Source organism: Centruroides vittatus, unplaced genomic scaffold, assembly GCF_030686945.1.
Source record: "Centruroides vittatus isolate TY-2023 unplaced genomic scaffold, ASM3068694v2 contig_357, whole genome shotgun sequence".
Lineage (NCBI taxonomy): Eukaryota > Metazoa > Arthropoda > Arachnida > Scorpiones > Buthidae > Centruroides > Centruroides vittatus.
The window spans coordinates 20,468-44,720 of record NW_027122180.1 but is presented as its reverse complement, the minus strand read 5'-3'; the positions used below and the strand labels follow the sequence as shown (position 1 = coordinate 44,720).

At 30.7% G+C, this 24,253-nt stretch overlaps 1 protein-coding gene across 1 annotated transcript in view; it reads left to right on the top strand.

Annotated features, from left to right (window-relative positions):
* The window catches only part of LOC136974801 (uncharacterized), a 30,255-nt gene extending 6,650 nt beyond the window's left edge, over positions 1-23,605 (top strand). Inside the window, exons 4-10 of the mRNA XM_067269743.1 lie at positions 7,087-7,231; positions 10,036-10,165; positions 12,611-12,776; positions 12,905-13,053; positions 16,724-17,400; positions 18,114-18,231; positions 23,119-23,605. Coding sequence (XP_067125844.1) covers positions 7,087-7,231; positions 10,036-10,165; positions 12,611-12,776; positions 12,905-13,053; positions 16,724-17,400; positions 18,114-18,231; positions 23,119-23,373 — 1,640 coding nt within the window. The 3' untranslated portion in view covers positions 23,374-23,605. The remainder of the gene's footprint in view (positions 1-7,086; positions 7,232-10,035; positions 10,166-12,610; positions 12,777-12,904; positions 13,054-16,723; positions 17,401-18,113; positions 18,232-23,118) is intronic.
* The last annotated feature ends 648 nt before the right edge of the window (positions 23,606-24,253 follow it).

Below are 24,253 nucleotides of genomic sequence, written 5' to 3'. Positions count from 1 at the left end.
GTTACAGCATAGTGTTAAATATACAATTTAGTAGTTTGCTATCCAATCAATTACGTATGAAACTGAGTAATGTTTCCACTTCCAATATTACATTTTTAGCATCATTTTTTGTTGTTAAGAGTAACGTGACACTCTACTAGGTACATTCCAGCGGATGTATAGACTTTTGTTTATACAACTGCGTTCTCGTACTTTGTACCTTGTCTCCCTTTGCTTTTGACAGATGTAGTATATACAGCCTAATTGTTAGATTTAACTCTGTGTTCTAACCGAGCAGTTGCTTTTTTACTTCACTCCACTGTCACACCCTGCATTTATCACAACAGGTTATGGGCCCAGGAGTAGCTTTCTGAAGAGGAATAAAAGAAAATTCCCAAGGAAGAAGTGTAATTGATAAAACTGCAACAAGTAGTGAATTTTGTTTGGACTATTTCTCACGCTCCACGAATCCAATCACTACGAAACTCAGAGAACTAACAGAGAACAAAGGTATGAATCCTTTTTTATAAAATTCCATGACAAGCATCGAGAAGTCAAGTGCACAAATTGGAATCTATTTACCAATCTAAAGGTCCCGCGCGCAAGGCCACACTCCTCAAACAGCTCATACTACATAAGATGGATGAGCCTGATGACGCCAGAGACCACCTAAACAAATTTTTTGATGCTGTCGATAAGCTTCAAGATTTAAATGTTAACATCAACAACGACCTTCTCGCTATAATGTTGTTATATAGCCTTCCGCCATCCTACGAAAACTTTCGTTGTGCAATCGAATCACGCGACAATCTGCCAAATCCAGATGCCCTTAAGGTGAAGATCCTCGAGGAGCGCGAATCTCGAAAAGGCAAGAATACCAGCGCAGTACTGAATGCCATGTATGCTGAAAAGAAGAAGAATTTTAAGAACAAAGATGGTTGTAGGAATCCAAAAGGCAAAACTCCATTCAGATTTGAGAAAACAAATACAAGTGGTTCGAAATGCGAATACTGCGGTCGTCGAAATCACAGGTCTTCTGACTGCCGTTACAAACCCAAAAGTAGTGAGCGTGCAGGTAAAGCCGTCGAAGAATGCTTTCATGGCGAGACAACTGATTCAAGATCAACCAAAAGGGATAAATGGTGTCTCGACAGTGGTGCATCTTCCCACATGTGTGCCAATAGAGATGATTTTACAGAAATCAAACCCGACGGACGAATGTTGAACCTAGCCAGCAAAGAAAACACTGCACCAATCGAAGGAATAGGCTCAGTGCAACTAGCACTTGACGACGAATCAACGGGACGAGTATTTAACTTATCCGACACTCTTCTGGTTCCAGACCTTCGAACAAATCTCATGTCTGTAAGTAAGATTTGTGATAAAGGCTATGAAGTTTCATTCCGCAAACAAGTTGCATTTATCATGGACCAAAACGACAACGTTGTTGCTACTGCTGACCGAGTGAACGAACTCTACCATATTCGTAAATGGAATCCAGTTGCTGCCATCGCTCAACCTAAGTCCATCCTAATGGATTGGCATGAACGCCTAGGTCATCTTAATCAAAAGAGCCTACGGATGATATTGTGTCGTCTTGGAATTTGAATCCCATCTGGTGATCGTTTATCCCCGTGTGAGACATGCCTCAGAGCAAAAATGGTGCAAAATCCATTTCCCTCAGCAGACAACCAACGAACTACCAATATACTTGAAATAGTACACACTGATATCTGCGGTTCGACTCGAATTCAATCTATGTCAGGTGCCAGATATTTTGCTGTCTTCATAGATGACCGATCTAGATGGTGTGAAGTACGTTTCCTTCGCAACAAAAGCGATATACTGAATGTCTTTAAACAAGTAAAGAACCTTCTAGAGACACAGTTCAGCAAGAAAATCAAATGTCTTCAATCCGACAACGGAACCGAATATTGTAACAAAGAATTTGACGAATATTTGATAGAATGTGGAATAAAGCGACGCTTAACCGTCCCCCATACTCCACAACAAAACGGAGTGGCTGAAAGAAAGAATCGAACATTAGTCGAGATGGCACGATGCATGCTAATTCAATCAGGACTCAAGGCCTCCTTTTGGGCCGAAGCTGTCCATGACTGCAAACTTTATCCTGAACCGCTGTCCTTCTAGAGCCTTAGACAATGATACACCCTACAGAATTGTGAATGGAAGGGATTGCAAAGTTTCTCACTTTCGAACCTTTGGTAGTCCCGCATTTGTACTCAATAAGGACCCCACTATTGGTAAATTTGATCCTCGCTCTGAAGAAGGCATATTCATTGGATATTCTGAACAATCTAAAGCCTATCGAATTTGGGTGCCAACTCGGAAGAAGGTAGTTGCGACTCGAGATGTTAAGTTCCTTGAACTGAAAACCTCGATTAACAACTTTGAGGAATTCATCTCAAGAGAATATTCATCACAAGAAAACAAAACTCATCGCCATGAAGTAATCACTGAGTTAACTAAACCTCCATTCCTAGCCATTCAACAAGGGGAAGAGAACATCCGTCACACTATCCAACAAGACGACGATGGAAATATAATCTCCAGGGATAGCGAATTAAGGAGGGGTCCAGGTCGTCCACGCCTACTCAAAACTGGCTTAAAAGGTAGACCTCGCAAAAGTTTTAACATGACGACGACAAATTCGATTTTGCAATACCAATCCGAAGGACCACATTTACAGAATGAGGAACTAAACTGAGAAAATGTCCTATAAAGGAGCGATACAAGTGAATTTGCTTCTGTCATCCAGGAAATGGCATTTAACACCGAAATCTCCGTCAAGGATGCCCTCTCAAGCTTGAATGCTCAAGAATGGAGAGATGCAATTAGAAGTGAGTTTATCTCCATCATCGAAAACAACACATGGCACATCGCCAACCGTCCTCCTGACAGAGACATTGTAGGTTGCCGTGTCGTCTTTCGCAACAAATACAATGCAGATGGAACTCTTGAAAGACGAAAGGCGAGATTAGTAGCAAAAGGTTACACTCAACGCCCTGGAATCGACTTCCAAGAAACTTTTGCACCAGTTGCAAGGATCAACTCCATTCGAACTGTACTGGCTATTGCTGCCGAACAACATTTACTGATCGACCAATTGGACGTGAAAACAGCGTTCCTTAATGGAAACATAGACAAGGAGATTTTCATGCAGCTTCCAGACCAAATCGAAATAATTTTAGAAGACATAATTAAAAACTCAACGGGACAGACTAGAACCAAAGCAGAACAGATGCTGCAGTCTATCCAAGAAGGCAACAAAGTCTGTCAACTTAACAAGGCCCTCTATGGTCTACGACAAGCAAGTCGCCTATGGTATAAACGACTGGATGATGAACTCAAACAACTGGGTTTAAGACCATTGAACTTTGACCCCTGCGTTTATGTTCGAAATGAACAGAACAACTTGACCTTCGTCATCATCTATGTCGATGACCTCATAATTGTCTCACGTGACGAAATCGAAAAGGCCAACCTAAAGAAGACTCTCATGTCCAAATTTGATATGAAGGATCTAGGACAACTTCACTATTGCCTGGGCATCGAATTCTTCCAACAAGAAAAGGAGGGGAAGACGATAATTCAGATGTTCCAAAAGAGATATACCGAAGAAATCTTGGAACGTTTCTCGATGGAAAAATCGAAACCAGTCACAACTCCTCTTGACCCAAGCTTCAAACTTCACAGACCTGAAAACCCATCAGTTCAGGAAATGAAGCAATTTCCATATCAAAAACTAATTGGTTGTCTTCTTTATCTTTCTATCTGCACCAGGCCAGACATTGCACATGCAGTAAGCAAACTGAGCCAATATAACACCCAACATGACCAGACACACTGGACTGCAGTGAAACGTATCCTTCGATATCTGAGAGGAACGACCAATCATGGTCTGACGTTTGAGACAACCGGAGAGCCACTCACAGGATTCTCAGACTCTGACTGGGGAGCATCGACAGACGATCGCCGTTCCTTCTCGGGATACATTTTTAAGCTCGCTGGTGGACCAATATCATGGGAATTGAGAAAACAACGCACAGTTGCCTTATCGAGTACCGAGGCCGAATATATGGCATTATCAGACACTACTAGAGAAGCTCTACACCTACTAGAACTTTTCGATGAGCTCTCAAAAGGCAATAAATCCAAATTGACAATTTATTGCGATAACCAAGGAGCACTATTACTTGCTCGAAATCCAATGTTTCACTCGCGAAGTAAGCACATAGACATAAGACATCATTTCGTGCGTGAATGCGTTGAACGAGGAAGAATAGACATCACATTTATTCCAACGGATAGGATGCCTGCCGATCTTTTGACAAAAGGCTTACACTATCCGAAGCATGCTAATGGACTAAGACTTTTAAATATGAAGTCAATCAACCCACTGGAATGAGGGGAAGTGTTGTTAAGAGTAACATGACACTCTACTAGGTACATTCCAGTGGATGTATAGACTTTTGTTTATACAACTGCGTTCTCGTACTTTGTACCTTGTCTCCCTTTGCTTTTGACAGATGTAGTATATACAGCCTAATTGTTAGATTTAACTCTGTGTTCTAACCGAGCAGTTGCTTTTTCACTTCACTCCACTGTCACACCCTGCATTTATCACATTTTTTTGCTTTGCATTTCAGGTTTTAATTTTGGTTTCAGTTCTTACCTTTATTAATAAGCAGCCACAACTTTCAGTTTTTGCTAAAGCCATACAGATCACTTTTTGGTCATATATATGCACAGCAGTAGCTTTGTTGTGTGTTTACTGTTTGATGAACCTATGGTTTATCAAACAGTAAACACACAACAAAAGTACATTTAGTAGACTGTTATGAGTCCAACTGCACTAAGATTTCTAGAAATTTTATCATTTAAAGTTCTTTTCTTAGTTTGTACAGCTTTGAATGTAAAAATAAAAAATTCATTAAAATTTACCAATATAAATATGTTCTAGATTTTTTAATCTAGATAATTCATTGAAGCAATTGCTTGCTTGAATCAGCTTACAACATAATTTTATTCATTACAATTAATATATTAGAAAAAATAAGACATCAGTCATCATCTAGAAATGCTATAAGATTGTGTAAATCAGAAAACTCCAGTCTAGTTTGAGCCATCTTTGCAGAATTACTATAAGGCAGATTATCAAGCTTATTAAAAGTGAAAAAATCTTAAGTTCGTTGTTTACTAAGTTTAACAAATATGAAGCAGCAGAAGAATTACTGGAATGCAGTAATTGATCAAGGACTGAAACTTAACAAAAAAATAGTATAAAAACAGCTTTGAAAAAATTTGCCTGTAAAACTACAAAGCATGCCATGACAAATTGCTAGCCCCTTAATAATTTTTTTAATATGTAAATGAAAAGTTTGATTAGAATTGAAGATTACTTCAAATAAAAGATTAACTAAATGTTAGAAAGAAAGTCTTTCTTACATTTAGTTAATAATGTCTGCAGTATGAAGGTTTTGACTCAAGGAAAAGAACGTAATGACTGTTTTGTCTATTAATAACAAGGTTTAGTTTTTTCTAGGAACCAACTAAGATATTTAGGTCAACTTGTAAAGATATAGGCTTGTTATTTAATGTTTTCAGTATAAACAATGACCCTAGAATAAAGTGACCAGATATGTTAGGTTGAAATGTGGGATGCTTCTGTGTTGTGGGAGCTAAAAATGGTGTGGACCTTCAACATACACATATATAATAATAATAATGACTAATTCATTAATAAACAATTTAGTAGAAAAATATATAAATACATAAATGCATAAATAAACTTAAAAATAACTCTTTATAGAAAAAAAAATTGTTTTTTTTCACAACTTGATGGCACTGTTTGTATATCTGTCTATATATATATATATATATGATATATATATTATATATGACCTAGTATGTCTAGAACGGCCACTAGGAATGCCCCTAGATATTATTTAAATTAATAATAAATTCAGTATATTATTATTGCAATAGGAATTTATTATTGAATTATTAATATGAATTTATTATTTACACCACGGAATGACACCGTTGCTGCTAGAACGCCCACTAGGGGGCATCTCAGGCTACTAGTAGTAAAAGAAAACTACAACTTTGTGCTCTTGACAACTTGCCGCAAGTTGTCAACGTGTTTGTAAGTTATGCAAGTTACTTGTGAACATGTTGAAAATGTTACATGACCAAATGCTGGACGCTTTCCGGGACGGTGTTCAATGTGGGACTAAGAACCCAAATCCGGGACATCTGGTCACCTTACCCTAGAATGTTGTTAATATATGCAAAAAAAAAAAAAAAAAGTGCATTAAAAGAGGAACCCAATTGTATATTTCAAATAAAAGAAAAAAATCACTAAAAGAAAGATCACCAGCTTTTACATGAAAAGTACAAAACAAATTAATTCAGCCATTAAATGAAAGCTGGATCAAGATCAAATTTAGAATTCAAGATTTTGAAAAGAATGCTTGGAAGAACTGAGTCAAAAACTTGTTTTAGGTCCAGGTGAACACAAAAGCAAGCTGTGTTGTTTAAATTTTAAATATTTCAAAATTGTAGATTGCATGACCACATGAGACCCTTGGACATAGTTCTATCCTTTACAAATTTATTACTTTGTCTTTTGGCAACAAGTTTCTTTATTGTGGCCATACACTTAACAAGTAAAACATCTTGTAGGATTTGATATATAAGCACAAACAACATAGTTTGAATATGCTACAGTATTTTGATATATGTAGGAAGCTGTGGGATATAAAAGCCAATGCTATGTTGCTGGATATTGTTATATTTACTATATTGTACATTTAGTAGATTGTTATGAGTCCAAATGCAGTAAGATTTATAGAAATTTTATCATTTATAGTTCTTTTCTTCTTAGTTTGTACAGGTTTGAATGTAAAAATAAAAAATTTATTAAAATTTACCAATATAAATATGTTCAGTTTTTTTAATGAAATTTTCTAAACAAAAATTTGATTGGAAAAACTAGAACCTATTTATATTGGTAAAGCATGATCTAAAAATTTCTGTTATTGTTTTAATTAATTGTTTTATAATAAGAATTTTAAATTTTAGATGCATCTGAACAGATTGGTCCCGTAAAATGGAATAGACCTTACTTTGATTGTGGAAGATCAAATAAATGGATTTACGGTGCATCTGTTCCATTTCCTGACATTTATCCTCGCCATACAGGATGGAGACATATTGAAATACCTATGTGAGTTTAAAAAATGTTTTAAATGTATTACAAGATATTTAATTTAACAGATCTCTAAAATATAATGATCACATACTGTATTTTGGTATTAAATTTAATATTAACAGAAATTAACAAAAACTGAGTACTTTTGTGATGTTCACATGAAATTAGAGTTAACCACAAAGGTATGATAACAAGATATGATAACAATAAGATGGTATACTTTTGCAAGTAATTTATTTTGTGTTTTAATACAGATTCTTATTAGGGATTCCAACGTCATGGTACAATACTATATTGTACAAAATTACAGCATGAACAATAGTTTGGTACATCCAAATCACATATATATGAGGGTAATCCCAAAAGTAATGTCTCCTATTTTTTAAAAAAATGCAAAGAAACATTTATTTTCAATAATGTTCATGTAATTTTAAAGCTTGAACATTTATCTATTTTTCTACATAATCTCCATTTTGGTCGATGCATTTTTGTAGGCACTGTGGCAATTTTTTTATGCCCATGTCATACCAGCTTGCCACTGTGTCGTGGGACCCATCTTGTGCACACCTTCCGATATTGCAACTTTTCTGTTAAAATCCTATGAATGGTGCTTTGGGAAAACCTCAAGAACCAAAATGCAGAGATCATCTAGAGTGATTCGCCGATCTTCATGGATGTTTTGCTCAACCTTAATGACTGTTTCGTCAGAAATTGACGGTCTCCTGCTTCTTTCTTTGTCGTGAATTTCAGTATGATCAGCTGCAAACTCCCTACACCAATTGAGGATGTTTTTGACATCTATGCACAACTTGCCATATACTTCTGTCAATTGGCGATGAATTTCAATCAGTTTAACACGATATGGCAGTGAGCTGGTATGACATGGGCATACAAAAATGCTTCGACCGAAATGGCGATTAGGTAGAAAAATAGATAAATGTTCAAGCTTTAAAATGATATGAACATTATTGAAAATAAACGTTTCTTTGTATTTAAAAAAAATAGGAGACCTTATTTTTGGGATTACCCTTGTATATATATCACAATTGTGACAATATGATCAAGCCCAAAACCTTAAAAACTAACTTATATACTAACTTACTACTAAACATAGAAAAGGATTGATTTAAAAGATATAAGAATTAATATATAGTAGATGTAAAGATACCCAGGGGGTTTTTTTTTATGGTGTATTTCACTTCGTCTGTTGTTGGGTGGGATGCTACACGTTATTCTTATATAAATAGATCCTTGTCGTCATCTTCAATAAAGCCTGTCCTTGTATTCTTTTCTTATACTTAGTTTTTTTCCACTGCCTCATCGCCACTATGTTAAGACAGGATCCTTTCTCTAGACTTCTTTTCAATATCTCTGGTCATTGCTAACACAACTTGCAATGCTCTACACCACATCCATATGCTTCCCAGTCTTGGCAAAGAATGTCTTGTCTGTTGTCTTTTTGGCCTCAGGGTTTTGTTCTCTCCTTTGTTTACCTTATTTCTCAGAACTGGTCATCCCACTCAAGGGAAAAGGATTATAAAGGAAAAGTTCTAGATGGGAGAAGAAACAAAGAACAAAGAAAACTAAAACTAACTTAAATTAATATTTACAATAAATATGGCATACAGCCACACTTTTAAGAAATCAAAAATGCTCACAGATTTTTTTTTTATATTCTGTTATATATCTGTATACTATTAAATTTAATACCAGAGAACAGTATTTTTATTTATTTTATTTGACAGGTCTGTAATATTTAAAGTTTATTCTGTAAAATGTACATTTAAAGAAAAAAATTTCAATATATGTTTAAAAGTATAAATCATTAAATTTATATTATGTTTTATTTTTTGTAAATTTAAAAAATATTTGTCAAGCATACAGGATGTTATAATAAGCTTATTTATATTAAGATAATTTTATTTTAATATATTTAGTATAAGGGCAGCTTTTAATTTCAATTTCTGTTTGACTTTATTGTTATTTGTTTTAATGAATCATTTTATTAAATCTCAATATACAAAGTGTTCACAATTAAAATTCACATTACAAAAAGATATAATGTAGGAACTAATCTGCAGAATGATGATATATTTCACATGGAGACTTCTGTGCTGATGGAATTTTATTTGACAATAAAAGAAGTTAGTTACAAAAGTGTCCACTAGGGTGGTAAGTGGCACTATGAGGCCGTAATAAATCAAACTGTCTCAAATTTATGATACATACACTGTGACTATGCAAAAGTATTATCGATTGCTAGCCTCTATAGTTGGGAACATGCTGAAATTGCCAAATCACATGTTCAACAACAGTGCTCAGAGTTTTGGATGCCAGCATATTGAACATGCTGTTGAGAAGTCTCCATGTGAAATATAATATCACTCTGTGGATTACTTCCTAAGTTATATCTTTTTGCAATGTGATCTTTAATTACGTACACCCTGTTTTTAATCTTAGCTATTAATATGTATAATCAGATTGATGATGCATGAGAACTGTATTCTACAAAATAACAAAATTATATCTGATGGTTTTAATAAATAAATAAAATAAATTATTCAAGAATCCAATAAGAGTTAATAAATTTGTAAACTTTACACATCAGTGATTGCATAATAATTTATGAAAGATACTTGAAGCAATTGCTATAGTCAACTGTGAGATTGTATAATTAAACTTATAAGCTTTTTTATATCTGCTTTATTTTAAAACAGATTGAAAATAATTTGTGAATTATCATAAATTAATGTAATTCATTATTACTTTTAAGATGTTTTATTTAAAATTAGTGATCTGATACTAATAATTTTTTTTAGATATGTTGGAGTGGCAGTAATGGAATTAGATTTTGAAAGAATTGATATTAATCAGTGTCCACTTGGAAATGGAAATCCTCCTCCAAATTATTTTGAAAGTACTGCCAAATGCAAAAAAGATACAACAGAGGTAGTATTGATGTAATTTTTTGTTAAAATTAAAATTTTATTTTGTATATTATGTTTTTTAAAATAAATTAAGTCTAATTTTGTATTTCAGTTTTACAAAGTATTGTTTATTATATCTATAATAATATTCTGAGTTGGTTTTAAGTTTTGAGGAAATCTAGAAAGATATATTTTTAAAAATATGTAAATTCGTAAAGATATTTTTTAAAGATATTAAACTTAAATAAAACAGATATAAAATTAAATATTTTAGTGTAAATTATTCTTGAATTCATTCACTTATTAGAATTATCAATAAATACATTTTAAAATTACACCAAACTAATAAAACTGATTTGTATTTTTTTTTTAAACATCAGTCATAACAAAGAAATAATTCATTATTCAAAGAAATAATTCATTCATATTGTATATTATTTTTAATAAATTTTAAGTGATCAGTGAAACTTTGAGGAAAAATTTTTCTTTAAAAGATTTCAATTATTAAATTATGTTTGGAAATTTTTTATGTCTAGTAATTAGTAATTCAAAAACTTTCATTATGAAAGAAAAAATGATGGTCTTAGTTATTTTATAGCATTATAAAACAAATTTTCTTAAGTGATGACAATCTTTATTGGAGTTAGAAACTCAATAAGCAATAACAAACTTACTAGTAATTAGGGTTTCTCAAATGGGATCCTGGGATCCTGGTTGTTTTTTTAACCTGGGAAATACCTGGGAAATTCTTCTCATCCCAGGAAATCCCACAAATTTCTTAAAAGTTCACATTTTTCTTATTTTCTGTTAAGGTTGTGGAAATTTTGCGAATAGAAAGTATAACTAACTCAAACTGTCAGAATACATTTGTATTTATTAATTTTAAACCTACTTATTAGTTTTTTTTAATTTTTGCTCATTATAGCACGCCACAAATGGTCAATAATCAATACATAACTTATTTGTGGCAGGACTCTGAAAATTCTTTACTTGTCAGAACCCGTAATATCTGGAGTAATTGTGCTTATGCTGTCTTTTTTTTTAAACATGCCCAGTATCTTCAATAACTGCATTATGCCAGGTTGTGCAAATTGGGCAAGAATACAAATGAATACGAAGTCTGCAAGTATGAAGTTTTTCTTCATAAACCTGATTATTAAAGACAAACAAACTGCCAAATTATTGGGCTATAAGCTTGATGTTTCTATTAAAGCAGCTGAGGTAGACAAATTAAGAATACTAGAGAGCAAAAGAAGTACTGCAATGTATCTCAAAAATGAACTAGAAATCTGCCAGGCTACAGGTAAAAAAACACATAACATGTTTTCTCTTAAATGCATTAAACATGATTCCACTCACATCAATTGAATTAGAAAGGGCAATCTCCGTAGCAGGACTTTTCATTACTAAAATAAGAATCAGATTGAGTGATCGGAGTACTGACCATCTTTACTTTTTAAAATCTTACAAAATATTATTGTAATTTTTATATTATGTTTTATTTAAAAAATGAAAATTACCTTCTAAGTTAGAAGTTTGATCTAAGTTCATTTTTTTTTAAATTTTTCAACTCAACTAAAAGCATTTTTTGTTGTTGTTGTTGTTGTTGTTGTATGCAGTTTCCAGCAAACTTTAATAAATTTTTTCTATTTGTGAAAATTTATACATAATTCAAAGGTGATTTTTAATATATAACTTACACAGCATTATTAATATGATTTTGGAGGTTCAGTACGTATTCAATTACTTTCATTTAATTATTACTATTAAATGAAAAATAATTATATCATTTGATTTCAAGATATTTTGTATATCTTAAAAATAATTAATTCTATCCTGGGAAACAGTTCACTTTTATCTCAAAATCTCGGGACAAGCAAAAGACGGGGAAATGAGAAACCCTACTAATGATTGGCAAAAAGTGCAATTTATTTTTCTGAATCTGTGATGATCAGTAATGCAGCATTCTAGTTTTTGATTTTAGCATATACATGAAAGTGAAAAAACTACAAAAATATTTGTTATATATTTTGTCTACGAGGACTTAGCCTATTAATAGGACGTATTGCACTGGTGTTTTGGCTTTAGCAATCGAGGAAAAACTTATTCAGAGAAAACAAACAATCTTTATTGATCACCTTGTATTATACCTGATCAATAAAGATTGTTTGTTTTCTCTGTTATAACAAATAGAAAATAAGGATATAGAGGCATATAAATTAAAACTACAAAAACATTTTATAAAAAAATTTTTATTTTCATCTGATTTTTTGAATTAGTATTTTATTTTATTTTTAAAGAAAATGTTATAATCTTACTTATATGTAAATTTATAAACAAAAATTTCATTAATTTATTTAGAATTTTCCATATAACTGTGGATTTTTAAATTTATTCTAATAATATAAAATTGTAAAATTATTTATATTATTGGTACTAATATGTAATATTAATTGATTTTGATTAGTGTGAACCTATTCATGGCTATGGATTTCGAAGAGGTGGTTATCAATGTCGTTGTCGACCTGGCTATCGTCTGCCTCGTGTAGTTCGTAATCCATATTCAGGTGAAATAATTGAAAGAGCTACTGGAGAGGAATATCGTAAAGGCTTTCATTGTGACAAAATAAATTGTAAGTAATATGTATACTGTACATGTATAAGTGCATGTATTTTTATTTATAAGTTTAATTAGTTTTAAGAGATTTCATTATTGAGCATGACTTATTAATTTCTTATTTATTAAAAATTTATTTAATAGATCTGATGGCTATTACTCAAAAAATTGAAAGATTGTCACAGGAAGATAGAAGGTATTATATTGAAAGGGAGATGCTTTATAGTAATGTTGGAAACATTTCTGCACAGCGGCTAGATCCAACAACATTTTTAAACTATATTTATAAAAATGTATGTTTATTTTATATTTATATAAATATAAATATTTAATATTTAATTATGAATATTTATAAATATATCATGTGTTTATGTTATGTTTATAAATATGTTTATATATATTTATAATTAAAATAAGTAAGCAAGAGAGACAATCCTAATATCAGATACTTCAGACTATGTTTTGAAACAAAGATTTATAAATCTAACCAATTATTAACAGTATTCATTAACAAAAAATTCAAAGTATATAATCTTAAACATACTGCTACTCAACTTTCCTCTGGATATTTATTTATATTAAAGTCTAATTTTAAGAATTTTCATTACTGATCATGATGTTTGTAAGCTTTTCAACTGTGTTGTTAGCTTAGAAACAGTTATGAAGAAAACCTGAAGAGGAATTATTTAAAATTCTATACATTATTTTGTATTGTGTTATGTTTATGACATAGTAATGTTCAAAATAACACCAGTCGGATTGACAAAACACAACATTTATATTGACGAGACGAACATACAAAATAAATACAAAATAACGTTTACAACTAGGTATCCACAATACACTAATCTAAGTTACAACCGACTATGTTCCGTACAAGTTCGTTGGAAAGACACCTTATGACCTCCGCTAACAGACTTAGTACTCACAACACATCTGAGTCAGGAAAAGTTTGTGATAGTCCAAAGGGGGTCCACTTACACCAGGTTTCAGCAAGGTCCCAAAGAGAGATAGATAGATCTCTTTTCCCGCCGAAAACTGCTTCTTATATAGTAGCCGGTGTTCAAATTCTCCGCCAATCAGCTTTGATGTCTTCATAAAGTCCGGCCAACAGCCATTCTCTGACAACCAATCGTCTGTCGATCGTCGATTTAAACCGCAACGGCTTTCCCAATGGATCTTTTCTAACAGTTCTTCTGTAACGGCTATGATTTTGAATTACGAAAGTTACCGTTAGGTTACAAACAGCGGGAATCGCTCACCTGGGCGATTCCATCCACTACAGACATATTAAAAATATTTTAATTGTTTAGATTACTGATAAATTTGACTTTGTGTTTTGTAGTAAAAATAATCAAATGTATATATTGATAAAGTCAACTTATGAAATCTAGAATATGCATTAAGAAGTTGTGTTTTTAGATCTAAAATCATACATACTTATTGAAGTTTATTGCTGTGTGCATTAAAAAATTGAAACATATCCATTTATTATATCCTATGATTCATTCAAATCAGATGAAACAATAATAATATAACCTTATAATTTTAATAATCTTATCTATTAGAAAAGGTAAGTCTCACAACTGTCTATCACCGTTATGAAAAAAGATTTATTTTGCAAGTACTTTTGACAAAATATAACTTTCTTCTTCAGGCAATATTTTTTATAGAGAACAGAACATTTGAATTCAAAAAGTAGAATGTTTCTTATGCTCATTTTTGGAACTTAAATTACATATATAAATTACAAAATTATATATTATTATAAAATGCTTGAAATTGCTTCATGCAACACCAAATAGTTTAAGAAAATATTAACACTGTTTGTCAGCATTACTTGAAATATTACTACAAGTACTTTCGACAAATTTCAGATTGTTTTCTTCAGGTATAGAATAATGGAACCTTACAATTTAAAATATAAGTTAATGTGTTCCAAATGGCAAATTTAAAACGTATTCCATAGGATGTGTCAATACATTGAAAAAACTATATAATAATAATAATAATAAGCTCAGAGCCCAACTGGTTAAGAGTTGAAAGTTGAAATTTGGTACACAGGGTAAGTCATGAGAATATACACTAAGAAGGAATTTTTCGAAATTCCCCTCGCAGGGGAGAGGGAAAGGATTAAGGCTTATTCTAAAGAACTCGGTTTCTACTATACTACTTTAGATGCAATTTTTTATTTTTAACTGTGTTTTAGTAGGGTACCACCTGGGGATTAAAGAAGTGTATTCCTTAATGATGGAAGTGTTAAGAGAAAGTGACCTGCAAGATTTACAGGTGTAGATGCAGTTTTTTGCGTTTTTGCGGGAAATCAAACATATTTTTAGACCCATTTGAAAATTCTCTAATTAGTCTGGAAACGGGGACGTAATTCTTGCATTTTGTGAAAACGGGTAAGATTGGCTATAATGTAATAATCTTAATCTTCGCTATCGTTACTTTTTGTCCGAGCAATGCTAGGCTTATCTGCTAGTAAACAAATAAAACAAAAATAAAAATAAAATAAAAAGGTGCAAAAAAATGTATAATTTAGAATAGTTAGTGCAATAATTTTTGTTTGAGTTACAGTCGAGCATTGATTATCTGAAACATTTCGGGACTGAGGTTGTTTGGATAACTGATCATTTACGAAAAATATATTAAACACAAAACTGTACTGTATATATTTTGTATCACACATCTTATAAATATCTTATAAATCTTATAATCTTACATAAAGTTATCCGCTAGTGCTTGTGATGCAGATTCTCCCTCCCTGCCAACTTAAACTGGTGGCCTACTTTTTGTTTGCTATGTCTCTAATTTTATCCAATTGCTGGTATAAATTGCTTACATCACATTGCTTTCCAATGCATATATGGGCCAGGTACAATTGCTTTTCTTTATCTTTTATCACTTTACGTTTGCTTTTTATTAATTTTGTCAGAAGTTTTCATTCAATTTGAGGTAATATGGTATGCCTGGCCCATATATGCTTTGGAAAACAGTGTGATGCAACCAATTTATACCAGCAATTGGATAAAATTAGAGTAGTACATTAAAGTAGGCCTACAGTTTAAGTTGGCAGGGAGGGGGAGAATGCTGCATCACCAAAGCACTAGCGGAAATTTGAATTTGCCGACTGGAACACTTTCGGTTAACTGATGTTTCAGTTGATTTGTATTCGGATAATCGAAGCTCTACTGTAATTCTGAATTATACATTTTTTGCACATTTTTATTTCTGTTTTATTGATTCATTAATTATTATTATTATTATGTTGGGTTATTTGAGATATACTTGGTTAACACCAGTGGCAGTGTACTATGACAGACCAAATTCAAGCCATAGTAACCAAAACAAAAATAAAAGAAGTGAATCAGTGTGTGTGTCTGTATTCAGGAATTTCTTCACAATATGACATGTATTCAATATACATGAGCATTATCCTGCATGTCTAGCCAAACAATTCCATCGCTTTCCTTTCCTTTTAGCTCCATCATGGGACCAAAGAAAGTTTCCAGAGCCAGCAGCACTTTGAATTCCTTGTTAAATGCTATGTTAAATGTTCATTTATTCTTTACATTCTTTTTTTATATTCATTTTATATTGATTTCTTATTGTTTTTAGTATTAAACACAATATTTATTCTCTATAAAATGTGTTTTTGGTATGTATTTTTGAGTGTCTAGAACAAATTAATTGGATTTACATTGATTCGAATGGAAATAATTGCCTCGGTTTTTGTCAGTTTCGGATTTTGCAGATTGTTTTTGGACGGATTAACAACGAATACCGAGGTATCACTGTATTCATTTTGTAAAATTTTCATTTAAATATAAAATCAGTTGACAGATTTATTATTAATTTTATTACATTTAAATAAAACAAAAACTTATCAATAAATACTATTTACGTTCAATTTTAAAAGTTTTATATTATTTAATTTATGTATCTTTTCTTTTAATTTAGATCACAAAAGATAACTGTTCTATCATTCGTGAAAATTCTCCAGAAAAGTTAGTATTACGAGGGGATGTTGCTTTTGGTAAAGAAGAGCAATTAGAAAATGAAGCTCGAATGGCACTTCGTCTTGCAAATTTTATATCTGCTTTCTTGCAAATTGTAGATCCTAAGGAAATGTTTGCAGAATATAGGGTACCTGATAAACCGTTAACTGTTAATCAAATTATAGGCGAAATTTTATCTATAGTAGCTGGCGATAAAAAAATCCAAGGAGCTGGTGTTTATTTTGACAGAAATCAATTCCCTAATCGTACATTATTTGGTCCCTATGTTTATAGAAAACAAAGAAATGCTCGTCAATTTTTTGTTGATGATAATATATATAAAAATAAAGAAAATTCTTATTTAAATAAAGATTGGTTTAATAAACTGAAAATTCGTTGGTCAGCTAATACTGATGAATTGGAAACATATACTACAAGGATTGATATAAGATATAATTCAACAGGCTTACATACAATTCATTATGACCATTATCCATTACAATATAAAGCAGCAGCTATCAACCATGGTTATTGGACATCACCGTATTTTGATTGTGGAGGTTTTCATGAAACATGGTTAATTAAATATGCAGCTCCATTCTTCGGATGGGATAAAATAAAAAATCGTTTAGAATTTAAGTAAGTAAAATATATATATTAAAATTTTTTCATTTAATGAAAAATTTTATGTTGATTTTTATCTAATAAAACTATTATTCTTGACCTGTTGCAAATGAACCATTCATAGGCCAAATCAATTAACACCCTTAGTTGTAAAAATAGCATATCCTTGGAATAAGTGTTATTATTTAATATGTCATTAGATAAAAGCTACATCTGTAATGATACATTCTACAATGCTTATTTAAATTTAAATTTTAAAAAAGAGTGAATATATTATTAAAATTATATTATATATAAAAAAGAAGGATATACTATTTTATCAGTTTCTCTACTTTTTGTTTTGTGGAGTTAATTTAATCAATTTGGCAAAAATGGCTCAAATAAGAGAAGATCAGACAAATTTGTCTGATAGCATCAAATTAAACATCGTACATATTTTAATATTAAAAGTATAATGAATTAAAAATAATGTTATGATAGATAATGCTGCTTTGATTTTATATAAGTTAATAAGATTCATAGATTTATCTGTAGAAAATCCTTTTTATTGGCTGTTGTTTCATAATTAGCTTAAATCATGATTTTGGTTTTTAATGATTTTTATATGAAAATAAAATTTTTATTAATAAATTTATATTAAATTAATAAAACATATTAATGTAATAAGAACTTAAAAATATCTTAGTTTTTATATTTATACTAAAATGTTAAAGTAATTTTTGATTTAGAGGAGTAGTTGCTGTGTCAATGAGGCTGGATGAGTTAGATCTTAATCAATGTCAAGATGAATATTACGTTCAAAATGCCTTTAAAGATACCCATAAATGTGATAGACGTTCTTCTAGGGTAAGATAATTTGACTCTGATTAAGTTGAAAAATATTATTAGTATATTTAAAAAGTATATAATAAATACAATGATTGATTATCTTTGGTTTTATACTTTCTATTAAACATTCTTAAGATCAGTATATACTGAACTATAAATTTTGTGTCTAAAATTTTTTCAGTATTTAATTTTATTTTAAAAATATTAAAACTGCAATTATAATATAATTAAGTTATAATGAATACAATGTATTCAAGATCAAAGGGAATCATTTATGAAGGGAATACAGGATTCTAGAAAGTCTAAGTTTTAGTGCTTTCAGGAGTAATGAATCAAATTATGTTTATTGATAACTTTTCATAAATATTAAAACAAAATTTTAAGAATTTTTTTATTAAGTTATGGCAATGCAATACTTGGGCAATCTGCCCGGGGGGAATGTCCTCCACAAAGTCTTTCTAAAAGTAACTGGCCCCTATTTAGGTGTTATAGACGTGGACAAAACCGGAAAACTCCATGTGGCACTCATCCATCCTGGTGAGGTGCAAACCCACAACCAAACTCCCAGTGTTCAGGGAACAGAACCACTTGGACACTGGTGGGCCCAAAATTTTAAGAAAAAAGATTAAGACTTCCATATGAGCTGTTGTCTAGTGCCTAAAGCAGCTTAGCTGATTTTGCTGCTCTGGAAAGCTTAGGATTGAATCTGAGTTGCAAGTGTCTGGATTTTTCACAAGTGTTAGTAAACTTCAGGATGCAAGTGAAGATGAGATTGGCACTTTCGTGAGATTTTCTGCTGTACGGAAACTGCCGGACTAGGTTCAAAGAATCCGTGTGTAGATTTTCAGTGTGCAAGATGTTGGTATGTTAGTCCTTGTCCTTCAACTTTTTGTTGATTCCTGTACATTGGGCTTTTAAGGTTTTTGTGTTGGGTGACTCAAGATGAACTCATTTTGTAATATGTTCTATATATTACTAAAGGAATTCATCTGGATGTCCAATCTATACTTGATTTTAACCCAGATTTGTAATAGAATATTTGGAGTGATTGTATTAACAAAATCCCACAATTTATGTATTCAAGTTTTTGGATACTGAGAGAAAACATTTAAGGGTATTTATCAGAGAATGCGGATACAATGACCTTGATTGCATTTGGAGTCTCTATATGCATTGCATTATGATGTGGAGCATTGTTTTATGAAATAAAATTTCACTACAGGTATTCCATCTGAGGAAAGGCATAAATCTGCAGTAAGTCCAGATAAGAGTGTCCTGTGACTATGCTGTCTGCAAAAAAAGAATAGTTCTATGATCATGTAGACCAGAGACATGCCAAACATTCACATTTTTTCTGTGATGCAATTTATTATAAATTTTATGATTTGCAAACTTGAATGTTATGCCTGGTCATTGCTCGAGACATGAAAAATGTTTTTTATATTAGAAAGGATGATTTTAATCAGAAAGTTGAAATCTATGTTGATACAATCAAGCATGTAATGAATGAATTGTTCTCATCATGGCTTGTCATCTAGCTTGATCTCCTAAAGAAGCTATCCCTAGAAAAAGTGGACAAATGTGTATTCAAATGCATTCATTTATGGAAAACCTTATACACAGTTGTACAGAGCCATCTACTGTTCACATCAATTCAATGGATTGATTTCTGCAGACTTTGGAGAAATGCAAGTTGGATATTCTTTTCTTGTGATGAACAAGGAACTATTCACCATCATATTGCATCAATTCATATTTGAGCTTGTCATTTAATTGATTAGTTGTAATAATTTTAAGCTCAGTTACTAACATTTTTTGGTAGGACTTGTTATACACCACTGTTCAGTATAGAATTTCAGACCTTAGGCATAACAACTTTCTTGTATTAATTGAAATAATCATAGGTATGCATTTTGGAAGAGACATCTATCTTTCCCCTCTTCAGTCTTTTTAATTTTTTAATAAACAGATATAAAGTATCCAGATATACTAAAATGCAATGTAAATTAAACAATTTTACAAAAAGACATAATAAAAATAAACTAACTTTAAATGAAGAATATATCAATTAAAATATGGTTGAAAAAATTGAAAATAAAAAAAATTAACCAAAATCACATAACATATAATATGAACAAAGCTTATAAGCTGGTTTATCAAAAGAGATTACTTGAAAAAACCATAAAGAATTTAAACCAATCAATATAGAATTATACCAGAATTTAATAATACAATACAAAGAAAACTAAATAATTTAAATATAGGTAGTAAAATAAATACTTTAGAGAAAGATAACTTAATTTACAAATTTAATTGTTCATGCCCAATGACCTATGTAAGAGGAAAAAAGAAAATTAAGAATTAGAATTAAAGAGAATATTTATTCAATAAAAAGTTATCAGTAATTGTTGGCAGTGGCAAAACATTGTAAACAATCCAATCTATAGGAATATTAAAAACTGTACTGGATATGTTAAAGAGAGAATTTTGTGAACACCTAGAAATTATTAAGGTATCAGAAAATAACCAAATTAATGATAATAGATTTAAAAAATTGAAAGTCTTGTATATTTAAGAATAATTAATGCAATATTACTAACTTAATCTGGTTTGATTTAGTTTTCTTATAATAAATTGTAAAATTATGTAAATGTTAGTTAAAGAAAAGCACATGTATGTTTAATAAAGTAGACTGAAAGAGTTAGAAACCTAATTATAAGTAATGTCAATTACAATGATTTTAAAGTTTAGGAGGAAACTCTAATCACTAATTAAAAATGGAGGGTAATGCAAAAAATTTTAGGATGATGTTTTTTATCAATTACATATATAATACTTTACACTGTGTTAGAAAATTTTAGGAATGTTATAAACAAGAATAAATTATCAAAGAAACCTAATTTGTAATTGTAATACTGATGGAATAATCCAAATAGGAGTTCCATTTAAAGTAAGTATATTCATTTAAAATTTATTTATTTTTAATAAATGTAAAAATACAGAGCATTCACAAAGATAAAACCTTTTGTTGTTGCACACCATCAGTAATTCATCAAAAATTACAAAAATTACGGAGATGACCTTTCTTTATAGGCTACTGCCTCCGCAACAAACATGCAAAAATGGTAAAACGTCCTCTGGTGTTTCGCCACTATCACAATAATACGTTTTTTTTACATTACTTTTTTCTTACGTTTTACCATTTTTGCATGTTTGTTGCAGAGGCAGTAGCCTATAAAGAAAGGATTTCTCCATAATTTTTGTAATTTTCGACAGACTACTGATGGTGTGCAACGACGAAAGGCAAATGCAACGACAAAGGTTTTATCTTTGTGAATGCTCTGTATTTTTACATTTATTAAATGATAATTTATTTTTATTACGACTTTTTAAAAATTGTTTAATTTACATGATATTTTAACATATTGAGTACTTTAAGTTTGTTAAAAAATTAAAAACTCTGAAGAGGAGAAAGATAGACATCCCTGCCAAAATGCATACTTATGATTGTAATTTTCAATTAACAAAAAGAAATAATTGAAGAAATAGAATTATTAAATAAAAGATATTTCCAATAGCAGTAATTATTCACTAAGGTCTCAATGGTCAGTGATTAAAGAATAAATTGAGATCATCCTGTAATCTCAACCACCCTAGTTTAGTGTTTATAAAAATTAATAAAAAGAAATTGCTGTGTCTGAGGTCTGAAATTCTTCTAGACCAAACAGTGGTATATAAGAAGTCCTACTATAAAGCACTGGTAACTGAGTTTAAAATTAATATTACATCAAAAACTGCATAAAACATTGGTCTTCTGCTGCAATGAATGCCATGTTTTTTGCATAACATGCATTGCATGCTAACTGATGCTGCAGAAGCATTCAAGAAGTAATTTCAGTTCCTTTAATACAATAAGACATCTTTGACTTGTGAATACTATCTTCTACCAATTTATAAATAATTGTCAAAATTGGAGTTAAAACATAGTTGACATATTAAAACTCATTCAATTTACTTTTCCAAAATAAATTTTATCCAGTCACTGTTTGTATCATTCAAATTGGCTACTTTGTTAAGAAATTATGTTTAAGATTATAATAAAAATATTTGAATTGATTTTTATTTAGTTTATTTTTCTTATTTAACACCAGAAATGGTATTTTATTTCAATAATTTTAGCTACGTGTTTCTCTTGTGTGTAGTTTTACCAAAGCTATTTTACAATTGGTTAATCAGATGGTTGTAAAGTAAGATATTCACCTGGTGTTGTGAGGAATCTGAATTCTTATAAACTTTCACGGACAATTTGATTCATGCTGTTGTTCTCTCTCCATTTTGGTTGATCCCAATATAAGTTGGCAGTGCCTATTCAATGGTAGCTTGTATCTGAGGCAAAGCGGATTTTTGTAACTTGTGCTTTCAGAATAGTTGCCTATAGAGAGCATTTATATCACTGGTATTCTTGTATGAACTATTTATAAACAATTTTAAAGCATAGTTACAAACTTCATTGTATTTGGCTTATTACTTCTAGTTTTATATATTTTTTCCTTTGTTTGGACATTTTTGACCACTTATTTTGCTGTTTGAGGTAGTCACCTCATTGCTTCAATTAAACTAGCCCTGTAAGTTCCTATCTATTATAAACAAAATTCGAAATTGGCCTATGGTGCACTTAATATCTTCTATTAATAAATCAATCATTTAGTTTACAATTAATTTTACACTAAATTTATAAAATTACTATAGATCAATAATAAATTATTATTCAAGTTTATATATCTAATGTTAAGTTAATTTTTTATCAAGTAAAATTTTTAACAAATAAGAAAGGAATTAAAAATTTTTAAATGTATTTAGTGATTAAAAAGAAATTAGTATAAATGTGTGTATTTTATTTGACAGTGTGTGCCCATACTTGGACGAGGGTTTGATCATGGTGGTTACAAATGCGAGTGCCTTCAAGGTTACGAATACCCCTTTGTTGATCCAATTACTTATTTTGATGGACAGATTTTAGAAGCAGAATTTGAAAAAGTTTTTAACGATAAACCAAGTCGGTTTGACACTCAAAAATGTAGAATTGCGGGTAGCATAACAGTTCAGGCCAATCTTATAAGTATTTTGTTACTACTAATTCTTAACAGAATATTTTTTTAAAAGATATTTCATTTTATAAATTATGTGAACTTTATATTGTGTTGTATTAAAAGCTTATTACAGTAATTTTTATAGTTTGCATGTTAAATCAAGAATTACAGTATGAAATTGATCGTCTTTAAATAAATATTTTATTCAACTTTGGAATTTTTGATGTTATAAACCAAAAAAAATATAGACAGATTTGCCACCAAAGACAATTTTGGGAATATTATAAATTATAATATATTATAAAGAATATATTAAATTTAGGGATATAAGAAAATATATTAAATACATTTCCTTATATCTAGAATTATTTAATGAAATGAATTATTTAACATTAAAACCACAGAATATTGATAAATAAAAAAAATATTTGTTTTCTGGACTTGGTTTTAGTCTTTATCTTATTAGAAATCATCAGAAATATCAAAACAAATGAAAATGTTAATGTAAATTTGATATTTCTGAAATCAACTTTTTCTATCTACAGAAGTCATAGATGTTCTATAAGTAAGAATCTGTCATTAAAAAATTATCTTGAAATTGCCTTCTCATCAACACCATTAGGGTTGAGTTACACACAACAGTGACGTGCCGGCACTGTGCAGTAAGCATCGATAAATATCACACATAGCCAATCAGAGTTTCATCTATGACAGTTGTATGATTGACAGAATACAGATCACGTGTCGTAGATGAAACTTTGGTTAGCTATGTGTGATATTTATAGATATTACTGCACTAAACGGTCACTGTGCCAGCACGTCACTGTTGTGTGTAACTCGATCCTTACAATCTCAAAGTGCTCTTATGATAACTACAGAGATTTCAAATTTTTGAGAAATTTTCTATAAAATTTTAAAATGTAAGGTATATTCTTGTATAAATCATCAAA